The sequence below is a fragment of the Natator depressus genome, chromosome 24 (assembly GCF_965152275.1).
Source record: "Natator depressus isolate rNatDep1 chromosome 24, rNatDep2.hap1, whole genome shotgun sequence".
NCBI lineage: Eukaryota > Metazoa > Chordata > Testudines > Cheloniidae > Natator > Natator depressus.
Window position 1 is genome coordinate 14,150,677 of NC_134257.1, and position 22,336 is coordinate 14,173,012.

General features: G+C 49.4%; 1 protein-coding gene across 1 annotated transcript in view; it reads right to left on the reverse strand.

The window, feature by feature from the left end:
- Nucleotides 1-22,336, reverse strand: part of LOC141977512 (uncharacterized) — a 147,954-nt gene that overhangs the window by 96,119 nt on the left and 29,499 nt on the right. Inside the window, exons 13-20 of the mRNA XM_074939030.1 lie at nucleotides 21,446-22,044; nucleotides 20,054-20,618; nucleotides 18,686-19,281; nucleotides 17,465-18,035; nucleotides 16,771-16,970; nucleotides 14,108-14,488; nucleotides 12,338-12,624; nucleotides 1,767-1,820 (exon numbers count right to left, since the gene is read on the reverse strand). Of these exons, the coding sequence (XP_074795131.1) occupies nucleotides 1,767-1,820; nucleotides 12,338-12,624; nucleotides 14,108-14,488; nucleotides 16,771-16,970; nucleotides 17,465-18,035; nucleotides 18,686-19,281; nucleotides 20,054-20,618; nucleotides 21,446-22,044 (3,253 nt within the window). The remainder of the gene's footprint in view (nucleotides 1-1,766; nucleotides 1,821-12,337; nucleotides 12,625-14,107; nucleotides 14,489-16,770; nucleotides 16,971-17,464; nucleotides 18,036-18,685; nucleotides 19,282-20,053; nucleotides 20,619-21,445; nucleotides 22,045-22,336) is intronic.

A 22,336-nucleotide genomic window follows, 5' to 3' on the forward strand; every position in this document is an offset into this window, starting at 1 on the left:
GATTTTTTTCCTCCTGAAAATTAAATTTTATCTGGAGCCAACTGAAACATTTTGGTAAAACTGAAATGTTTCATTTTGATTTTGAATGCTTTTAGTTTGTGAAAAAGTAGAATGGACAATAAAATACATTTCGCAGTGAAAAGCTGTTTTGAAATGAAAAATGAGAAACATTTCATTCTGAAAATATACAACTGTTCCATTTTGACATCATCGAAATCATAGAGTCATAGAGTTTAAGGCCAGAAGGGAGCACTAGATTACCTAGCTGGCCTCCTGAACATCACAGGCCACCAAAACCATTAAGAAGCCTCACACCAAACCCAACAACCAAAATGAGACCAAAGTATTGCAACCCACAGGAGAATAAACTATTATCTGCCACAGGCAGAGAAGAGGAGGGACTGAGGACCACCAGCCCGAGGCTCCTGCAGTGGCAGGGAAATTATTAAATTAAATATACGCAGGTAGTCACGGCAAGTGACCTGTGCACCCACATGCTGCAGAGGAAGGTGAAACCCCTCCAAATGTCCCTGCCAATCTGATGTGGGGGAAAATGCCCTCCCACAGTGCCTATGGGCTATGGCCATGGGCGGTGGGTGAACCACAGGCTTGGGGAGGCTAGCCCCTGGCCCGGCCTACCCCTTCCACCTGAGTCCCCACCCCTGCCAAAGACCAGAGGTTTGATTTTCCCTGCGGCCGCCAGGCCTGTCCCCCAGCCCCGGGCTGCCCAAGCGCCTCCAGCTCTGGAGCACCAGGTGGTGCATGGCCCCCTGCCCCAGTCCCGGAGCACCAGATGGGCAGGTGGGCGGCCCCCCTCGACCCCTCCAGCCCTGGAGTGCTGGGTGGTGTAGCCCCAGCTCCAAGGGCCCCCCCCTCCCGGCGCTGGCCAGACCCAGCCACCCCAAGTCCCAGCTGCCTTAGCTCCAGCCCCAGCCCAGCAGGCTTCCCGGAAGAGGAGCAGCCTGCCTGAGCTGGGGCCAACTAGCGGCAAGCAGGAAAGGGGACCTCAGGACGGTGCAGGGGCAGAGCCATGCGGGGCTGTTTGGGGTGGCACAGCCTTCCCCAGCCTATTATATGTGCCACCCATGCCTATCGCGATCAGTTAGACCTTGAGCATGTGAGCAAGAACCAGCCAGCCAAGCACCTGAGAGAGAGAATGCTCGGTGCCACCTCAGAGCCCTGGCCCACCCTGGCCAATGTCCCATCTCCAGTTGTGGCCATCCCGGATGCTTCAGAGGAACAAAATAAAAAACCCTCCCAGAATACATAGGAGCAGGAGCTGGGGGTGTGGAGGGATTCCCTTCCCCACCACTGATGGCGGCCAGCTGAAACCCTGAACATGAGCTTTAGGAACGTAAAACAAATGAATACTGAGCTCCCGGGCTGCTGAGCCCCTGTCCCCCATCATCACGAACAGCCCTGTTGTACAATCCACTCGTAAATCTCTCCAGCTCGCTCTGAAAACTAATTAACTTGCTGCTTCGTTTCAATTTTTTCTGAAACAATTACATTGAAATTGACACATTTCTGCAGAAAATTCCACAAAGCTCCATTTTCCGACAGAAAACGTTCAGTGGGGAAATTACCGAGTAGCTCTATTCTTAGTTCCATATTTAGGCACCTAGGATGGAATGTTCAACAGCGTCTAAGTGATTAAGGAGCACCAGTCCCCCCAGTGTAACAAGCATAAGTATCCCACCCCTAGGTGCCTAACTTCAGACACCCAGGGTTGAAAACTTTGCCCTGGTATTTTGATCCTTACTCACCGCCCAGAAGCACCAGCCAGGCCCAGAGCAGCAGCGTTCCCTTCATTGCCATTGCTGGAAAACAAGGGGAAATGTGTCAGATTAATGCAGAAAGAAGAAGGCAGGGCCATCAGCCTCTGAGGACACTAGGGGGGGATAAGGTGCCAAATTTACCCCCTCCTTCACCTGAGAAATGGGGACAGAATGGTCTACCTGGGAGGCAAGTAAATATTCTCTCTACGGGGAACGTGAGGCACAGAGAGTTGAATGACATGAACAAAGTTGCAGAGTTAGTGATACAGCTGGGGATAGAACCCAGGACTCCTGACTCCCTGCATCCTCCAGCTCTCACCACTAGACCCCAGTCCCCTCCCAGAGCTGGGGATAGGCCCCAGAAATCCACATTCCCAATCCCCCTCTCCCTGCCTACTCTCACTACCAGACCCCACTCCCCTCCCAAAGCTGGGGATAGAACCCAAGAGTCCTCACTCCTAGCCATTCCTGCTCTAAACCCCATACCCCTCCTGATTAAATTCAAGTGAAGAATTTGAAACAAAGAAACATTAGATGTATTGTGTCCAAAATCCAGCTCTCACACAAAGCAGAGGACCACATACGGCAGATCACTATCCATTTATCTATCTGGCGACGCACATCATAGAATAGAATATCAGGGTTGGAAGGCACCTTAGGAGATCATCTAGTGCAACCCCCTGCTCAAAGCAAGCCAATGCTCAAACCACTGAGCTATCCCTCCCCCCTGAGAGAAACAAGTTGGGTGAAGTAATATCTTTTATTAGACCAACTTCTGTGGGTGAAAGAGTCAAGCTTCCCAGCTACACAGACCTGAAGAAAGGCTCTGTGTAGGGCTTATCCCTTCCACCAAAGGACGTTGGGCCAATAAAAGACCCACCTTGTCTCTCTAATATCCTGGGAGAACATGCCTACAACAACCCTGTAAACAATGTCATCTCTCATCTATCTATCTGTCCCCATACCAATTGTCTATCTATCCATCCCTGTTTGCACCCCTCTATCTAACTAACTAGCTATCCCACCCCATCTATCTAGCTATGGCATTTTTAACCTTCCTATCGCTCTGTGATCTAAGCAGCTTTGCCTCAATGGGGAAAGGACGAGACTGTGCTCACCTGCCCCATGCACCTGGCTAGCCTAGTGCCTGAGTGCACAGATGCTATATAGCAGGGAACGCCTTGGGGAAGCAGCCAATGTTCCAGTGACACCCATGGGTGGGGTAGGGGCAAGCAGTAAAATGCAGATTTAATCACAGCTTCCTGAATGATGAACTTGTTCACACATTATACACGCCTATAATGCTGATCTATATTTACTTATCTATCCACATACACACCCATCTCTTTAAACTGGAAAGAATCACAGCTACCCTGCTGTGTGCCATAGGCTCTTCACTGCTACATCTAATGGTGATTCTCCAACATGAGTTAAGGTATTAGTACTGTGACCAAAGGAAGTAAATAGTGCAGCCTTCCAAAGACCTCAAGGGGGCACCTGCATCCTTGGATGTGTTGTTCAACCCTGTTGAATGCATGTGATGTTGTGCTACAAATTCCAGCCATTGGATCATGTTAGACCTTTCTCTGCTAGACTGAAGAGGCCATTACTAAATATTTGCTCCCCTTGTAAATACTCATAGACTGTAATCAAGTCACCTCTTAATCCTGTCTTTGTTAGGCTAAATAGAGTGATCTCCTTGAGTCTGTCACTGTAAGGCAAGGTTTCTAATCCTTTAACGGTTCTCGTGGCTCTTCTCTGAACTCTCTTCAATCAACATCCTTCTGGAATTGTGGGCCCCAGAATGGGACACTGGCATGCAGCAGCAGTCACAGCAGTGCCAAATATAGAGGTAAAATAACCTCCCTACTGCTACTCGAGATTGCCCTGTTTCTGCATCCCAGGATCACAATAGGTGATTTATTTTGTAATTCTTATTTCCTGTGACCTAAACCATGTGGTCCTTTCCTCAAGGGGAAGGTGGGCTGAGTGAGAACTAGATCTATCGCTCTATCTCCATATACCCCATCTATCTAGCTATAGAATCATAGAACATTAGGGTTGGAAGGGACCTCAGGAGGTCATCTAGTCCAACCCCCTGCTCAAAGCAGGACCAACACCAACTAAATCTTCCCAGCCAGGGCTTTGTCAAGCCGGGCCTTGAAAGCCTCTACGGACAGAGATTCCACCACCTCCCTAGGTAACCCGTTCCAGTGCTTCACCACCCTCCTAGTGAAATAGTGTTTCCTAATATTCAACCTAGACCTCCCCCACTGCAACTTGAGACCATTGCTCCTCGTTCTGTCATCTGCCACCACTGAGAACAGCCAAGCGCCATCCTCTTTGGAACCCCCCTTCAGGAAGTTGAAGGCTGCTATCAAATCCCCCCTCATTCTTCTCTTCTGCAGACTAAACAAGCCCAGTTCCGTCAGCCTCTCCTCATAAGTCATGTGCCCCAGCCCCCTGATCATTTTCGTTGCCCTCTGCTGGACTCTCTCCAATTTGTCCACATCCTTTCTGTAGTGGGGGGCCCAAAAATGGACGCAATACTCCAGATGTGGCCTATCTATCTATCTATGTATTGTGCCCATTTCTGTAATGACTTGACAAAGAATTTATTCTGCATAATTATTCAATTTTCCTGTTAATGGAGTTGCTCCTGATTTACACAGGGGTGAGCAAAAGGGGAATCATCCCCAGGGACCCCAGTGGAGTTACTCCTGATTTGCACCCAGGCCTGATCAGAACCAAACCCATTTTCTGACTTTTTATAAGGGTTATATGGCATTTCTTTTCAAAGCAGAACAAGAGTATATTTGTGTACTGATGCTGTGTCTACAGAGCCTGTGAGCCAACCCAGCCCCTGAGGCAGTAAAAGCCCACAATTGCCAAGCAAACTGAAGTGATTGCTAATTGGAGCCATAAGCAAATTGTGGCGTGGCTATCTCTTCACATGCAAAGGCTGTAAGTGATGGAGCATCTCATCTGGGAAGGCCTTCCAGTAGCTTTCTGCGTGCTAACAAGGCAAACAAGAGGGAAATGTTAACAAGGCAGCTGGGCTGGGGTTACTAGCTAACAGGGGAATGTGTCAGCTGAGAGCTTCTGCTAGTGATGACTCATGTACACTGCTGGGGCAAAGGTGTCAGCACTGGCTATGAGGGGAACGTGCTCCCTACTGAGCCCCCTGCCTTGTTCCCTGCAGCACAGCGTCCCCTAGTCCCAAGATGGGGCATTAGAATCAGCACGGATTACGAGGGGAATGCGCCCCCTTCTAAGCCACCATCTCACTTCCTACAGCACAACACCACTTGGTGCCACACAGCTTATTTTATCAGCCATTTAAACAAAACAGAATCTAACGGATATCTAACCAGATATCCCCCCGGATCAGGGGGATGAGGTGGATGAGGCTTTCTTCCGGCAACTCGCAGAAGCTACTAGATCGCACGCCCTGGTTCTCATGGGTGACTTTAATTTTCCTGATATTTGCTGGGAGAGCAATACAGCGGTGCATAGACAATCCAGGAAGTTTTTGGAAAATGTAGGGGACAATTTCCTGGTGCAAGTGCTAGACGAGCCAACTAGGGGGGGAGCTTTTCTTGACCTGCTGCTCACAAACAGGGAAGAATTGGTGGGGGAAGCAAAAGTGGATGGGAATCTGGGAGGCAGTGACCATGAGATGGTCAAGTTCAGGATCCTGACACAGGGAAGAAAGGTAAGCAGTAGGATACGGACCCTGGACTTCAGGAAAGCAGACTTCGACTCCCTCAGGGAGCGGATGGGTAGGATCCCCTGGGGGACTAACATGAAGGGGAAAGGAGTCCAGGAGAGCTGGCTGTATTTCAAGGAATCCCTGTTGAGGTTACAGGGACAAACCATCCCGATGAGTCGAAAGAATAGTAAATATGGCAGGCGACCAGCTTGGCTTAATGGTGAAATCCTAGCGGATCTTAAACATAAAAAAGAAGCTTACAAGAAGTGGAAGGTTGGACATATGACCAGGGAAGAGTATAAAAATATTGCTCGGGCATGTAGGAATGAAATCAGGAGGGCCAAATCGCACCTGGAGCTGCAGCTAGCAAGAGATGTCAAGAGTAACAAGAAGGGTTTCTTCAGGTATGTTGGCAACAAGAAGAAAGCCAAGGAAAGTGTGGGCCCCTTGCTGAATGAGGGAGGCAACCTAGTGACAGAGGATGTGGAAAAAGCTAATGTGCTCAATGCTTTTTTTGCCTCTGTCTTCACTAACAAGGACAGCTCCCAGACTGCTGCGCTGGGCATCGCAACATGGGGAGTAGATGGCCAGCCCTCTGTGGAGAAAGAGGTGCTTAGGGACTATTTAGAAAAGCTGGACATGCACAAGTCCATGGGGCCGGACGAGTTGCATCCGAGAGTGCTAAAGGAATTGGCGGATGTGATTGCAGAGCCATTGGCCATTATCTTTGAAAACTCGTGGCGAACGGGGGAAGTCCCAGATGACTGGAAAAAGGCTAATGTAGTGCCAATCTTTAAAAAAGGGAAGAAGGAGGATCCTGGGAACTACAGGCCAGTCAGCCTCACCTCAGTCCCCGGAAAAATCATGGAGCAGGTCCTCAAGGAATCAATCCTGAAGCACTTAGAGGAGAGGAAAGTGATCAGGAACAGTCAGCACGGATTCACCAAGGGAAGGTCATGCCTGACTAATCTAATCACCTTCTTTGATGAGATTACTGATTCTGTGGATGAAGGGAAAGCAGTGGATGTATTGTTTCTTGACTTTAGCAAAGCTTTTGACACGGTCTCCCACAGTATTCTTGTCAGCAAGTTAAAGAAGTATGGGCTGGATGAATGTACTATAAGGTGGGTAGAAAGTTGGCTAGATTGTCGGGCTCAACGGGTAGTGATCAATGGCTCCAAGTCTAGTTGGCAGCCGGTGTCAAGTGGAGTGCGCCGGGGTCGGTCCTGGGGCCGGTTTTGTTCAATATCTTCATAAATGATCTGGAGGATGGTGTGGATTGCACTCTCAGCAAATTTGCGGATGATACTAAACTGGGAGGAGTGGTAGATACGTTGGAGGGCAGAGATAGGATACAGAGGGACCTAGACAAATTGGAGGATTGGGCCAAAAGAAACCTGATGAGGTTCAATAAGGATAAGTGCAGGGTCCTGCACTTAGGACGGAAGAACCCAATGCACAGCTACAGACTAGGGACCGAATGGCTAGGCAGCAGTTCTGCGGAAAAGGACCTAGGGGTTACAGTGGACGAGAAGCTGGATATGAGTCAGCAGTGTGCCCTTGTTGCCAAGAAGGCCAATGGCATTTTGGGATGTATAAGTAGGGGCATAGCGAGCAGATCGAGGGACGTGATCGTTCCCTTCTATTCGACATTGGTGAGGCCTCATCTGGAGTACTGTGTCCAGTTTTGGGCCCCACACTACAAGAAGGATGTGGATAAATTGGAGAGAGTCCAGCGAAGGGCAACAAAAATGATTAGGGGTCTGGAACACATGACTTATGAGGAGAGGCTGAGGGAACTGGGATTGTTTAGTCTGCAGAAGAGAAGAATGAGGGGGGATTTGATAGCTGCTTTCAACTACCTGAGAGGTGGTTCCAAAGAGGATGGTTCTAGACTATTCTCAGTGGTAGAAGATGACAGGACAAGGAGTAATGGTCTCAAGTTGCAGTGGGGGAGGTTTAGGTTGGATATTAGGAAAAACTTTTTCACTAGGAGGGTGGTGAAACACTGGAATGCGTTACCTAGGGAGGTGGTAGAATCTCCTTCCTTAGAAGTTTTTAAGGTCAGGCTTGACAAAGCCCTGGCTGGGATGATTTAATTGGGGATCGGTCCTGCTTTGAGCAGGGGGTTGGCCAAGATGACCTCCTGAGGTCCCTTCCAACCCTGATATTCTATGATTCTATGATTCTATGATTCAGATTGCCCTTTACAGGAGTTCTAACGTGCATTCCTGCTCTGGTCCAGGCAAAAACAACATACAGACCGATAGAACCCTTTGTTTCCTCCCCCCTCCAGCTTTGAAAGTATCTTGTCTCCTCATTGGTCATTTTGGTCAGGTGCCAGAGAGGTTATCTTTAGCTTCTTCACCCTTTACAGGTGAAAGGGTTTTTTCCTCTGGCCAGGAGGGATTTAAAGGTGGTTAGCCTTCCCTTTATATTTATGACACCCCTGTAGATACTTCGGGGGAGCATGAGTCACAGGCTCCTGCCGTGAACAGCAAGGGGAAGGAGAAGGAGGAAGTGGAACAGAAGGAAGAGTTTGGGGGACAGGCAACTGGGGTGCCCAGCGGTGCTGGAAGGCCAGGACCTGGTTTTGCCTCCTGTGCAGTCTAGCCAGTGCCTACAGCCCTGCACAGGCAAGCCTGACACGGGCGGGGGAGCCCGTCTGGTAAGTATGAAGTTTGTTTTGAAAATGCAGGGATGGAAACCCCAAAGTAGTAGGACACATCTCTTGATTTACTCTTTTTTACTTGTGCTAGGAGATGTAGTGAAACAACCAATGGAGGCAGAGTTGCTATCTGCTTCTTATTCCTCTGTAGAGTTAGGCAGAGGGGGCCTCGTGGAACAGTTTGTTTATGTGCACCAAGATATCTCGTGAATCCTTCATAGAGAACTGGAGGAAACTTTCCTGGAGGTAGTCCGTAATCCTCTGCCAAAGATTTCTGGGCAGGGCTACCTTATTTCTTCCACTGCAGTAGGACACTTTGCCACACCACTCAGCAAATATTTCAGCAGGCCTCATTGCAGCACACAGGGAAGCAGCATGTGGCCACGGTCTGCAGCTGGATGCCTGCAGGAGCTGTTCCCTTTCAGCCTCCATTACCCTCAGGAGTGAGATATCAGCTAAAGTCACCACCACGTGTGGACAACAGGGCGAAGATTCAGTTAATTTACCCTCTGCTCATATAGTCACGCCCATGAGCTATTCCCGCCTTATTTCCCCAACTCATCCCCTCCCCACAGGGCTGTACTCACCATAGCTTCAGGTTCAACAGCCCTGGGCCCACCTCCCCCTGCAGCCCATGGAGAACTGCATTCCAGGACCTCGCTGTGCCCCCCACACACATTCCATGTTGCGTCCAGGGCCGCTGCACTCCCACTCCCACTCTCCCTGGGGAAGGGTACAGGCAATCACAGGTGCACATACACCAACTTGTGAAAGACACGGAAATGACTGCTCTTTCCCCTTCAGAAGTTCTTTTCCCGGTATTTATTACATTTTATTCAATTATAAATGTGTCCGTTTGCGTGGGTATGGAATAAAAGTCTATTTTTGGAAACTTAATTCATCTTTATTAGTTCACAGCATATGCCGGCTTGGCTGACATCATTCACAAATAATAACAACAGGGGCATTTGCAATGTTATACTGCTATAAACACAGCACTTGTTACAAGGTTCAGACCTGGGTGACAAAGAGCAATGCCAGGTAGAACACACTACAGCAACACACATTACTGTGGCTCACTACTGAACTGGTCTTTCAAAACCTCCCTTAGCCAAATAGCTCCGTGTTGAGCTCTTCTTATTGTCCTGGTATCTGACTGCTCAAAGTCAGCAGACACCCACTCCACCTCTGCCCTCCACCTGGTGGAACTTTTCCCCCTTTGCTTCACTTTGCTACAGTTTCGACCAATTTGCCTGGTACTGAATTTAGGCTTACTGGCCTGTAATTGCCAGGGTCACCCTTGAGCCTTCGTTAAAGATCAGCATTACATTAGCTAACCTCCTGTCATATGGTGCAGAGGTTGATTTAAGCAATAGGTTACATACCACAGTTACTGGTTCTGCAATTTCATAAATGAATTCCCTCAGAACTCTTGGGTGATAACCTCTGGTCTTGGTAACTTATTACTGTTTAATTTATCAATTTGTTCCAAAACCTCCTCTAGTGACACCTCAATCTGGGACATTTTCTCAGATTTCTCATCTAAAAAGAATGGGTCAGGTGTGGGGATCTCCCCCATATCCTCTGCAATGAGACTGATGCAAAGAATTCATATAGCTTCTCTGCCTTGAATGCTCCTTTAGTACTTCAGTCATCCAGTGGATCCACTGATTGTTTGGCAGACTTCCTGCTTCTGATGTACTTAACATTTGTTTGCTGTTAGTTTGAGTCATTTGTTAGCTGTTCTTCAAATTCTTTTTTGCCCTGTCTAATTATACTTTTACACTTGACTTGCCAGAGTTTATGCACCTTTTTTGCCTTTAACACGCTATTATTTATCCATGGTGGCATTTTTTGGTCCGCTTACTGTTTTTTTTATTGGAGGTATACATTTACTTTGCGCCTCCATTATGGGGTTTTAAAAATTTTTCCATGCAGCTTGCAGGCATTTCACTCTTGTGACTGTTCCTTTTAATTTCCATTTATCTAGCTTCCTCATTTTTGTGTAGTTCTCCTTTTTGAAGTTAAATGCTACTGTGGTGGGTTTCGTTGGTATTTTTCTCCCCACAAGGACGTTAAATTTAATTATATTACGGTTGCTATTACTGAGCAGTTCAGCTGTATTCACCACTTGGACCAGATCCTGTGTGCCACTGAAAACTAAATCAAGATTGCCTTTCCCCTTGTGGATTCCAGGCCTAGCCGCTCCAAGAAGCAGCCATTAAGAGTTAATTTGAGCATTGTGGCTTTTAACTTCCAGCTATTAGAGCTCATTCTGCCTTTGTCTGCTAAATACAAAAGCCCTCTATTCTCCACACCCTACTTAGAATAGAGCTGGGTGAAACTTTTCAGATAAAGCTTTTTAAGTAAAAAATTCAGATTTGGCGACACTGCAATGTTTTGCAAACTCATGTGGTTTGGCTGAATTGTTCATGTTGGGAAAAAAAGAAAAAATACCCCCAACGTCTCAGCATTTTGTGTTCACAATTTCTAAATGAAACATTTGGATTTTTTGGGTTAAAAATGACTTTTCATTTCAAAATATCCTTAAAATGTAGATTTATTTTTAAAACAAATAAAAAATGTTCAACTCAAAATATTTTTTTTAATTTCTCATAATTTCCAGCAAAAATGAAAAATCATTATTTGCACTGCTCTAGTTTACAGCTGCTAGTCAAGACATTTCCTAGATTCATAGAGTCCAAGGCCAGAAGGACCATTGTGACAATGTAGTCTGACCTCCTCTGTAAAAGAGCCCAAAGATCGTCCCCAAAATAATTCCGAGAGCAGATCTGTTAGAAAAACAGCCAATCTTGATTTAAAAATTGTCAGTGATGGAAAATCCACCATGATCCTTGATAAATTGTTCCAATGGCTAATTACTCTCACTGTTAAAAATTTACGCCTTATTTCCAGTAATTTCCAAAATTGTCTAGCTTCAACTTCCTGGTATTGGATTGTGTTGGACCTTTCTCTGCTAGATCAAAGAGCCTATAATTTAATATTTGTTCCCCACGTAGGTACTTATAGACTGGGATCAAGTCACCCTTTAATCTTCTTTTTGTTCTACTAAATAGACAGCTGCTGGAGTCTCTCATTATAAAAGCATGTTTTCTATTCCTGTAATCATTCTCGTATCTCTCTTCTGAACCCTCTCCAATTTATCAACATCATTCTTGAACTGTAGACACCAGAACTGGAGACAGTATTCCATCTGTGGTTCCATCAGTGCCAAATAAAGAGGTCAAATAATCTCTTAGCCTTCTCTTTGATGAAGATTGAGCTCCTTAAGTCTTGCTCTATTAGCCCTCTTCTTCAGACATTCTTGTAGCTCTTTGCTGAAGCCTCTCTAACTCTGCCCCCAAAGATGTAGCCAGCTTGTTAACTCCTGCACATCTGTTATCTCCCCTCCACCCCGCCCCAGCCCCCCCAAGGCCAATGTAGCAGAAACACAGACACAGCAGCTACCATGGGGAATATAACTCAAGACCATCCATTCAAGAAACACGGACTTCTCTAATTCTTGGGATAAAGCTTCATCCTTACTAACAAGTTTTAGTAGCAGGATGCATTATTATTATTAACTATTTGTATGGCGGTTGCACTCCATTGTGCTCAGCCCTGTACAGACACGGAACAAAAAGTCTGTCTTGTTCTCTTCCACTGAGTCAGGAAATTACCTTAAGATAGAAAGAAACAGGCTGTGATAATAAAATCACCGAACGAAGTTTGCAAAAATGAGTTTATTGCTTCACAATCATATCCGCAGGTTTGTTTGTTTTTACTGACAATCAGAACAAAGTCATTTTCTCGTTTCATACCCTAGGGGACACAGAAAGTCACGAGGGCTACAGTTATGGCACTATGAGCAATTCCTAGCTAAGATGGCAGCAGGGTCCACTCCAGGGAGGGAAGATGCTTCAGCAGCCAGGATTTTGTTTAGACATCACTAGAAGACAAAAACAGGAGAGGAGTTAGTCAGCCACCTTCAGGACTGGGACAATGTCTCAGTAAGATTCCTTTGCAATTGATTCATAGATTTTAAGGCCAGAAGGGACCATTAGACCATCTATTCAGCACAGGCCAGGGAATTTCAACCATTCTTTCGTCCCCAGGGAGGTACCTATAGACCGTCATAGAAAGATCAGAGGAAAGGGCGGCATCTGCAGAGCCACTCACCACCCAGAGAAGTCTCTGGCCTTCCAGGCATCGATGACCTCAGCAATGTTTTCTACGACCTTCCCGCTGGGCAACTGCAGGTCGTCGGAGACGTCGCCATTGAAGTTCCCGCAGGATGCGCACAGCTTGTTAGCCAGGCTCTCGCCGACTCTCACCGTCACCTCCCCACTGGGGCTGAACAGAACCGTCATCCCTGAGGCCTGGACCACGGCCACGCCGCCCTCAGACTCACGCACAGACACAGCATCGGAGACGTTCGCTGGCAGCTGCACCAGGCGCCCGTTCACCTGGAGCACACAGACATAGGTCAGAGGAGAACTGGGGAATTTGGAGGTGAATGAAATAGAAGGCCAGGAGCTGAGCTACAGTCCATAGGCCACGTTACATGGCAACAGGATCTAGAGTCTATAGGCCCCATTATAAGGCTATGGGATCTAGCGTCCATGGGCCCCAATACCAGGTAACGGGATCTGGAGTCTATGTGTTGCAATAAAAAGCAATGGAGTCTAGAATCTATGGGCCATATTAGAAGGCAATGAGGCCTGGGGTCTAGAGTCTATGGGCCACATTACAAAGCAAAATGGTCTAGTGACTATGTGCCCCATTATAAGGCAATGGGGACTAGAGTCTATGGTCCACAATAAAAGGCAATAGTCTTAGACTGAGAGGTGCAGAAAACACTGTGACTGACTGAGAAGCCAATCAATAAACAGTGCTCTGGAGAGCAAATTTTTCCAATTCTGTCAATACCCAATGAAGGTGCACTGATTTGCATAGGCAACTTGATTGGCTGAAATCTCTCGTGACCTCAGTGTTACTGACCTGTGAGCAATTGTGTTTCTTAGTGGGAAAAGTCAAGAACTCTAGAGATTTTATGCAAATATTTTAATACCCTAATTTACATATTTGATTAATGATACTTGCACTTATTTGCATAAATGACAGCAGCCAATTAAGAGAGAGACAAGGTGGGTGAGGTGATATCTTTTATGGGACCAACTTCTGTTGGTGGCAGCACACGCTTTCAGGCTACACATTGCTCTTCTTCCGGCTTGTACAGCTTGCATGCTTCTCCCTTCCACCAACAGATGTTTGTCCAATACAAGGTATCACCTCACCCACCTTCTCTCTCTAATATCCTGGGATCAACATACCTAGAACAACACTGCAAACAGCTGTTCAGGTTACCGAGTTCTCATTGTGACACCATGATACTGCCTCTGATTCCTCCCTCTTTCCCATGGGGGCAATCTCTCCCTCAATGGACAGGTCCTCCCATGAAGGGTGGTCTTTCCCCCAATGGCCAGGTGCCCCAGCAAAAGGAGGAATGTCTCCCAGGGAACCTACTGGGTCACAGAGACCCTTCCTAGAGCAGTTCTCTGCCTCTCCTCCAACCTTAGAGGTGGGACACAGTGGGGGGTGGGAGGGCTGGGAGTCAGGACTCCTGGATTGTTTCCCCAGCTCTGGGAGGGGAGTGGACTCTAGTGGGTTAGAACAGGGAGAAGCCAGGACTCCTGGGTTTTAATTCAGTCTTTGCTACTGAATAATTGTTTATCCGTAACTCATGTCATCCGCCACAGCCTGTACATCACGTCCTGTCAACACAGGGGGCTCATGAGGCTGAGTGAATTAATCTTTGAGCTGCCCAGATCAGCCCCAGTTAAGAGGATCAACATAACTGTAATTTCTAGTCTTTTCATCATTTTGGTGGCAGCTGAATGAGCTTCCTGCCCCTTTGCCTCAGGCTGTTCTAACATGGCCCCCTCTTACCCAGGTCTCCTTGTTCCTTTTCACAGCTATGAAAGCATCTCGGAAGAAAATGTAAGTGGTTGTCCCAGCCATCACTGCCCCGTCGCTGCATGCCCTGACGTCCACCACCACCCTGAACCAGGAGGGGGCGCTGTCATTGCAGAGAGAGGCCAGCTCGTAAGCTCCACTGTGGAGATCTCCTCCAGAGGCACCGTCGAAGGAGGTGAGCTGGGCTCCGGGGAGCAGCGTGCACCGGCCTTCCTGCTTCACGCAGCCGCGCACCCCGTCCTGGAGCGCACAGATCTCTCTGTTGGGGCAGCTGTGTGGCTCGCAGACAAGCCCGCCTGAGGCCTGGCAGGTGCACTTCTCGGAGCAAGCGCCGGAGATGATGCTCTCCCCGGCCTGCAGAGAAATTCCCAAACAACTTTGTCACAGGAAAGCAGCAGGAGAAAATTCCCAGGATGGGATCAACTCAAAGCTCCCTTTCATTATTTAAATTACAGTAGCGTGCTGACGTCCCATTGCGCTGGGTGCTGTACAAATAAATAGTGAGCGATTCTCCCTGCTTCAACCGAGACCAGGGTCCCATTGCGCTGGGTGCTGTACATAGACATAGTAAGACACAGTCCCTGCCCCAAAAGGTATGTCTTTACTGCAGAGTTATCTTGGGAGATCTTTCTTCCTCTGGGGTAGCCTCGACCAGGAGTGAGCAGCCACACTACAAAACCCTACCCCAGTGTCCCCCCGATGCTGTGTCCCCCCGATGCTGAGCTCCACCCTGTGTGCTCTAGGTGTGCCAAATTTGGGAATTTTGGTAATACTTTATCAGATCTACATGCGCCTCAGTTTCCCTCGGTGCTTTGTACTACTGTGCACTGAGTGTAAAGGGAAGGGGTGAGGTGTTGGACTCATGTAGCCACCTGGTTGGAGGCCAGAGTCAATAACAAATGGAATAAAGTCTAGGCATGTGAACTGGAAGAGGGTCTGGAAGAGACAATGGAAACCCCAGAGGCCGGGACATTCACCTGCTCTGACCAACTACCAAGAGACAGAAATTTAGCTGCAATAAAGCAGAGCAAATGCCTGAGCAGGAGAATGAAGGGGAAAGGTGACAGGTGGCTTAGCTCACAGGGTCTCTCTCCTGGGATGGAGATAAAGGGAGAGAGACAAAGAGAGGAAGCAGCATGGTTCCTCCAGCAGCATGGCTCGAGGGAGCCCAGGCATTAGCCAGTCTGAACTCTGCCGTGACCTTTGCTTCTCTGGGCTAAAGCAAGGCCTTTCAGATGCTGTAGCCAGGGGACTAACAAGCTGTTACCTTGAAAAGATGGCCTGGTGTCACTGCAAAGTCTCACTGAGGACTTTGCACCCTGAAGAGGTAGGAACAAAAACTCCCACAAGAGTCCGGCTTGGCTGGACTTGCTGCAGGGAGCCATGGAAAGACAAAGGATCTCTGGTGCCCAAAGGGCCAATTGCAGACTCATGGGGCCACAGGCCTGCCCCTGTGGAGCTGTGTGGGTCCTTGGGGCCCGGCACACTAAAGGGGTCGCTCCAAGGGACTTGTTACAGCCTGGGGCATGGACCAGCCCCTGTGAATCCATGACACGGGAATTCTTCCCCAGTGAATTGTGGCACAGGAGAGCTATCAGTGATTTAGCCTGTGTCTTCATGGCAAAGTAACTGTTACCAGCCTGAGTGTAAACAGCACCCGGGGTCCAACCACACCCCTACCCCACCTCATGGATGGGCCAGCCAACCTGGGCTGAAAGAACCATGGAACTCAAGTGAGAACATCATAATGGCCATAGTGGGTCAGACCAGTGTCCATGTAGTCTGATATTCTGTCTCTGGCAGTGACCAGTGCGAGATGCTGGCGAAAGAATGAACAGAACAGGGCAATTAGTGTGTGATCCATCCCCTGTCATCCACTCCCAGCTTCTGACAGTCAGAGGGTTAGGAACAACTCAGAGCATGGGGTTGGGACCCTGAAAATCTTGGCTAATAGCCATTGATGGCCCTATTCTGCCTGAATTTATCTAATTCTTTTTTGAACCCAGTTATAGTTTTGGCCTTCACAGCATCCCCTGGCAACGACTTCCACAGGTTGACTGTGTGTTGTGTGAAGTGCTTCCTGACTGAGTTGAAGACGGAGCATGATAAAATCATGAACTTTCTAGACAGGAAAGGACCTCTATCCCATTCCCCATCCTCCAAGCCAGCCACTTACCCTAACTGGGGTCAGGATTAGACCTGCAGCCCCCTAGAGGGGAAAGGCAGTATGTCCCATTCCCTACCCCCCTTAAGCCAGCCAGTGTCCCACGCTGGGCCGGATCATAGCCGGCGCCCTCTAGTAGGGAAGGGCTCCATATCCCATTTTCCATCCAATCCCTTGGTTTTCCTGTGATGAATCCCTAGTTCATGGCATAGTTTCATTTCCACGTGCACGGATCACACAGGGCAGGTGTTTGGATGCTCATCTAACCAAATGCCGCTGACTGCAGCAGAAGTCACATGGGTGACTGAAGGAGGACCTAGCTGTAGGTTTTGTGTGTCACTGCACTGAAGGGCACAGACACACAGTCACTGTGACTCCCAGTGGGAAGCTGGGACAATCCCACACCTACAAGGGCATCCGATGCAAAATGACAGTATCCAGGACGACAGCCGACTCATATCCCAGCACCCACCTTGATATAGCGTCCGTCGCGCACGCAGCCGCATCCTTCCATGGACGTGCACGTTTCCCCATTGAATGCGTAGCCGGCTTCACACTGGCAGCCTTCAAAGCATTTCGCAGTGCACTGGGCAGGGGAGAACAAGCCAGCGCAGGTGAAATCGCAGGATCTAGTGCACAGCTCGTAGTGGCTGTTGGCCGGGCAGGTGAAAGCTGGAGCGAGAGAGAAGCGAATGAGAGAGGGATGAAAAACTGAGGCTATGTCTGCACTACAGCAGCTACAGCGGCCTAGCTCCCGCACTGCAGCTATTCTGCTCTAGCACCCCGGTGTAGATGCTTCCTACATCAGTAGAAGGGGCTCTCCCATCCATGTAGTTAATCTACCTCTTTGAGATACGATAGCTCGGTCAATGGAAGAATTCTTCCATCAACACAACTGTGCCTACAGTGGGGTTAGGTCGACCTAGCTATGTCACACAGGATGTGAAATTTTTCACAGCCCTGAGCAATGTGGCTAGGTCAATCTAATTTTTAGGTGTAGTGTAGACCAGGCCTGCCTCACTCATCCCATCCCCTGCAGCATGCTCCCAACCAGCTACTGACCCCTCGCAAAGGTATCTGACGGGCAGAGAGACTGTGATACCATATCACTATCTGCAAATACAGCTGAAGATAAGAGCAGGCTGTAGGTTGCTCTGTAAACTTACGGCAGAAGGAGGCCGTTCTCCAGGCTCTGATTTTGGCCCCAGCTGCCTGGCACGCGGCCGCGTAGGCCTGGAGGCTCTGGCAGAGGGTCTCTCCCGCCCCATTGGCAGCACACATGTCATAGAGACAATGGTTGAAGTACTCGGCGGGGCTGACCAGCGAGTGACAGTCTCTGAAGGGACCCGAGGTGGCTCTGATCAGCCCACAGGAGCTCTCGACCTGGTACGGCGCTGTCTTGGCTGCATCGCAGACCGGGCACCTCTCACCACAGCCATCGGTGCACGTGGCACCATCAACGGGCACCTTCCAGGAGGCCCCGAACTCATCCGCATTCTGGGCGCTCTTCCCACCGGGCAGCAGGAAGTCGTCGTTCTTGTCGCCGTTGAAGTTGCCGCACAAGCCGCACACGTGTCCCTTGTAGGAGCTGGGGATGGAGACTAGGACATAATAGGAGGTGTCATAAAGGACTTGGAGGCCAGAGGCAGATCGGACAATGAGGTTGTTCCCCTCCTGGTTGATCTGAAGTTTCCCATCGTCCATAGCCAGTGGGAGAGTGTAGAGCTCCCCGTCCACCTGTGCCAATGAGAGGGAAATTCACCCATCACTAGTGGGGATTCAGCAGCTGTGTCCTGGTTACAATAAACAATGTTAGTCACTCTAGGCCAGTGGTTCTCAACCAGGGGTACACAGAGGTCTTCCACAGGGTACATTAACTCATCTAGATATTTGCCTAGTTTTACAACAGCCTATATAAAAAACACTAGTGAAGTCAGTACAACCTAAAATTTCAGACAGATAATGACTTGTTTATACTGCTCTATATACTATACACTGAAATGCAAATACAGTATTTATATTCCAAATGATTTATTTTATAATTTTATGGTAAAAATGAGAGTAAGCGATTTTTCAGTGTGACTGTGACACTTTTGTATTTTTATGTCTGATTTTGTAAGCAAGTAGTTCTTAAGTGAGGTGAAACTTGGGGGTACGTAGGGTGATGAGACGTCCTGATTTTATAGGGACGGTCCCGATTTTGGGGTCTTATTCTTATATAGGCTTCTATTACCCCCCACCCCCTGTCCCGATTTTTCACACTTGCTGTCTGGTCACTCTAGGGGTACACAAGACAAATCAGACTCCTGAAAGGGGTACGGTAGTCTGGAAAGGCTGGGAGCCACTGCTCTAGGCTACAATGAGAGTAATCTCAAACAGAGACTTACCGTGACTTTCCACTTCCTTCCCCTCTCCATGGTGATGGTGTAACCATGAACAGAGACCACCACCATCCGTGCCACTGACACTTGGCCATTACCGTAGCTCTCGTTTTCTACCACCACGGAGAAGTTTGTCAGCCCAGCGTCACTGCTGCAGACTCTGGCTAAGCTGTAAGTGCAAGTGCCCTGGAAATCAAAGGCCCGTCCATCAAAGGTCAGATAGTGAGGGTCACCAGATGCTACACATTTGCCGCAGCCCGTGGCGTGGCAGCCCAGGACTCCGTTCTCCACCCTGCACTGCTCGTTGGCTCCACAGGAGGCCTCCTGGCACTCAACGATCCCGTTGTCTTGGCACCGGCACCGCTGCCGGCAGGACGTGCTGGCGTAGAACTCCTCTCCCTTCCTGTAGTATGTGCCCTGGTGCACACAGCCGCACTGCGAGACAGGGACGCACCGGTCTCCGCTCAGGAGGAACCCGGCGTCGCAGAAACAACCTTCAGCACAGGGAGCGTCACAGCCGTCCGGCGCTGAGAGCCCGTGGCAGGTGCCAGGGCAGCCGCTCCCACAGAGCTCGTAATGGGAGTTACGGGGGCAGGTGGGGCCTGAAGGAGAAGATCAGAGGGAACGTGCAGATGGGGATGAGAGAAGGAAGAAATGCAAAAGTAAGTTAAAAGAAATCTCTCTCTATTCAAATCACTTACAGTAGGATTGTTCTGGTGGGGTTGGGAGCCAGGACTCCTGGGTTCTACTCCTAGCTCTGGGAGGGGAGTGGGGCCTAGTGGTTAGAGGCTGGGAGTCAGGTCTCCTGGGTTGTATTCTGGATGTTGAAGGGTGGTCAGGTCTAGCGGGTTAAAGCAGTGTGGACTGGGAGTCAGGACTCCGGGGTTTTCTTTCTGACTCTTGGAGGGGCGTCTGGTCTAGTGGTAAGAGCTGCAGACAAGGGGATCTGTTCCAAGTTGTGTTTCAAATTCTGGCAGTGGGCTGCTGTGTATTGTTTAGTGACGGAGGACTGGGAGTCAGGATTCCTTGGTTCTGCCACTGGCTTCTCGTGTCACTTTGAGCAAATCACTTTATTTCTCTCTGCCTCTATTTTCCTGCACTCTTATGGGAAGGATGACTAGTGTTTGTAAAGTATTTCCTACACCTGGGAGAAAGGTGCCGGCAAGCAGACAGGATTACGTTACTATAGAATAAAGTTAAAGCAGAGCCGAGGAAGTGACCCTTACTGTCGGTGACACTGGAGGAAAATGACTGCAAGAGGATAACTCTACAGGGCCACTGACACACGGCTGAGCCATTCTGAGCCCACCCTGTAGAGGGCGCTGCACATGCACACTATGCACACATAAAGCAAAGTCAATTAGCAACACTCACTGCAGAATGAGGCCGATCTCCACTGCCCTATCTGGATGCCCCTGGCCTGGCAGGCCGTCACGTAGGCACTGATTGCACTGCAGAGAGCATCACGGTGACCCTTGTACTGGCAGGTGTCAAAGACACAGTCATCAAAGAAGGGGGCTGGGTCGATGACCTCATGGCACTCTCTGAATGGCCCATCCCCTCTGGTGATGACCCCGCAGTACTGATCTCCCTTGTAGGGTTGTTTCTGAGCCTCACTGCAGACTGGGCAGTCCCTGGTGCAACTGGGCAAGCACCCAGGGACCTCCCCCACCTTCCAGCTCTCTGCGAACTGGATGGCGTTGGTCGCCTGGCTCCCGTCCCTCATGGTCAGGTCATCACTGGCAGTTTGGTTGTTGTTGCCACAGAGGCCACAGAGGGCATTGGTGTAGGTGTTGGGCACGGTGACCCGGACCAGGCTTCTCCAGTCGAAGGTCACCCTCAGGTCGAAGGCGGTCTTGATGAGGATGTGGGATCCACTGGTATAGGCCTGTAGCTTCTCCTCATGGTAGAACGGCAGGTCCATGAAGACTCCGTCCACCTGGAACAGATGTGGCAGGACAGGGGCTTAATTTTGAATGAACAGTGCAAGCAGAGAGTGGGGATCCAGGACTCCTGGGTTCTATCCCTGACTGTGGGAGAGGAGTGGTGTCTAGCGTGTTTAAGCAGGGTGGGCTGGGAGTCAGGACTCCTATATTCTATTTGTGGTTCTGCAAGGGGAGTGGGGGCTCGTGGTTAGAGCAGGAGGGGCTGGGAGCCAGGACTCCTGGGTTCTATCCCTGGCTGTGGGAGAGGAGTGGTGTCTAGTCCTGAAAGCAGCGTAGAAGGACAGGCCCACAAAGATGTTATCCATGTAGAAAAAATGTGTCAGGGATGGTCAAAGTCTGAATTCCCAGTTACACTAAATCCTTTTCACGTCTCTGGGGCAGTATAAATGCAATTTATTTCAACTTTGGTTGTCAGAGCAGTGTAAAGGGTCTTAGCACAACAGAATTCAGGGCCAAGTACCTTAGCAGAGGAAGCTGTTAGGGCTGTTCATTCCCCTGGAGTCGATGGGGCCAGATATCAAAGTGGCATGAATTGGCCATAGCTCCACTGGAGTCAGTTGGGCCCAATCCCCAGCTAAATGAGTAAATTGTTTGAGTGCACAGGAGTTACAATGGCATAACTGCACTTATGGGGAGGAGAAAATCATTCATTATATATTCACAAAGGGGCATTCAGTTACTTCCCATACACCCACCAGCTCAGTGTACAATGGATGCAAGACTTGGTTCTGCAGTGGGAACTGAAATCAGGGGCAACTTATCAAGAGCAAGAGTTTCTGTTCACAGCTTCCAAAATTACTCTGTGCTTCTGCATCCCTACCTTGATCTTGCGGGGATATTGCTGGCTGACAGTGACGTTTCTGCCGTAGACCTCCAAGGTCACCACTTTGGTGTAGGACACGGCCTTGCTGCCGCGGTTGTTATTCTCCACCTTGATGTTGAATGGGGTGAGCGTGGGGTCCACAGAGCAGACCCCAGCCAGCTGGTAGATGCAGGTGCCCATGAAATCGTACTTTTTCCCGTCGAAGGTGGTGTAGTGAGGGTCCCCAGAGGCCGTGCAGGTGGAGTAGCTGATTGGGGAGCAGCCACGGATCCCGTTGACCACGGCGCATCTCTCGCTGGCCTTGCAGCCGGTCTCCTGGCAAAGCACCATGCCCAAGCTGGGATCACATCTGCACCGAGAGCGGCAGTTCTCATCGGCCCAGAACTCCTCGCTGGGTTTGTAGTATCGGCCATTATAGTTGCATCCGCAGCTCCCCACGGGGACGCACTGGCCGGCGCTGAGGACGTAACCGTTGTCACACTGACAGGTCTCCACGCAGGGCTCCCGGCAGGAGGAGGGGGCAGTTCGGTCAGAGCAGCTGGCCGGGCAGGCGTTCCCACAGGCCTCGTAGTGGCTGTTCTCAGGGCAGGGCAGGACTGGGAGGGGGTCAGAGAGGGGGAGATTTAACATCACAGGAAATGAAACTAAAGACACCTGCTTAGATGCAGCAAGAGCCAGAGAGAAATTCAAATGTGCAATCGGCATCCTCTATATCACAGGCCCGATGTACAAGCAGCCACACGAAGGCCACCTCTGGAGTACAGCACAGGGAACAACCCCCTTGGGCAAAGGAGTTTACTAGCTGGGAGAGCACGGAAATGCTCTCTTTGTATAGAAAATCCAAGAAGATCTGCAAAGTGCACCCAGAGCAGATGAGACCTCACTTGT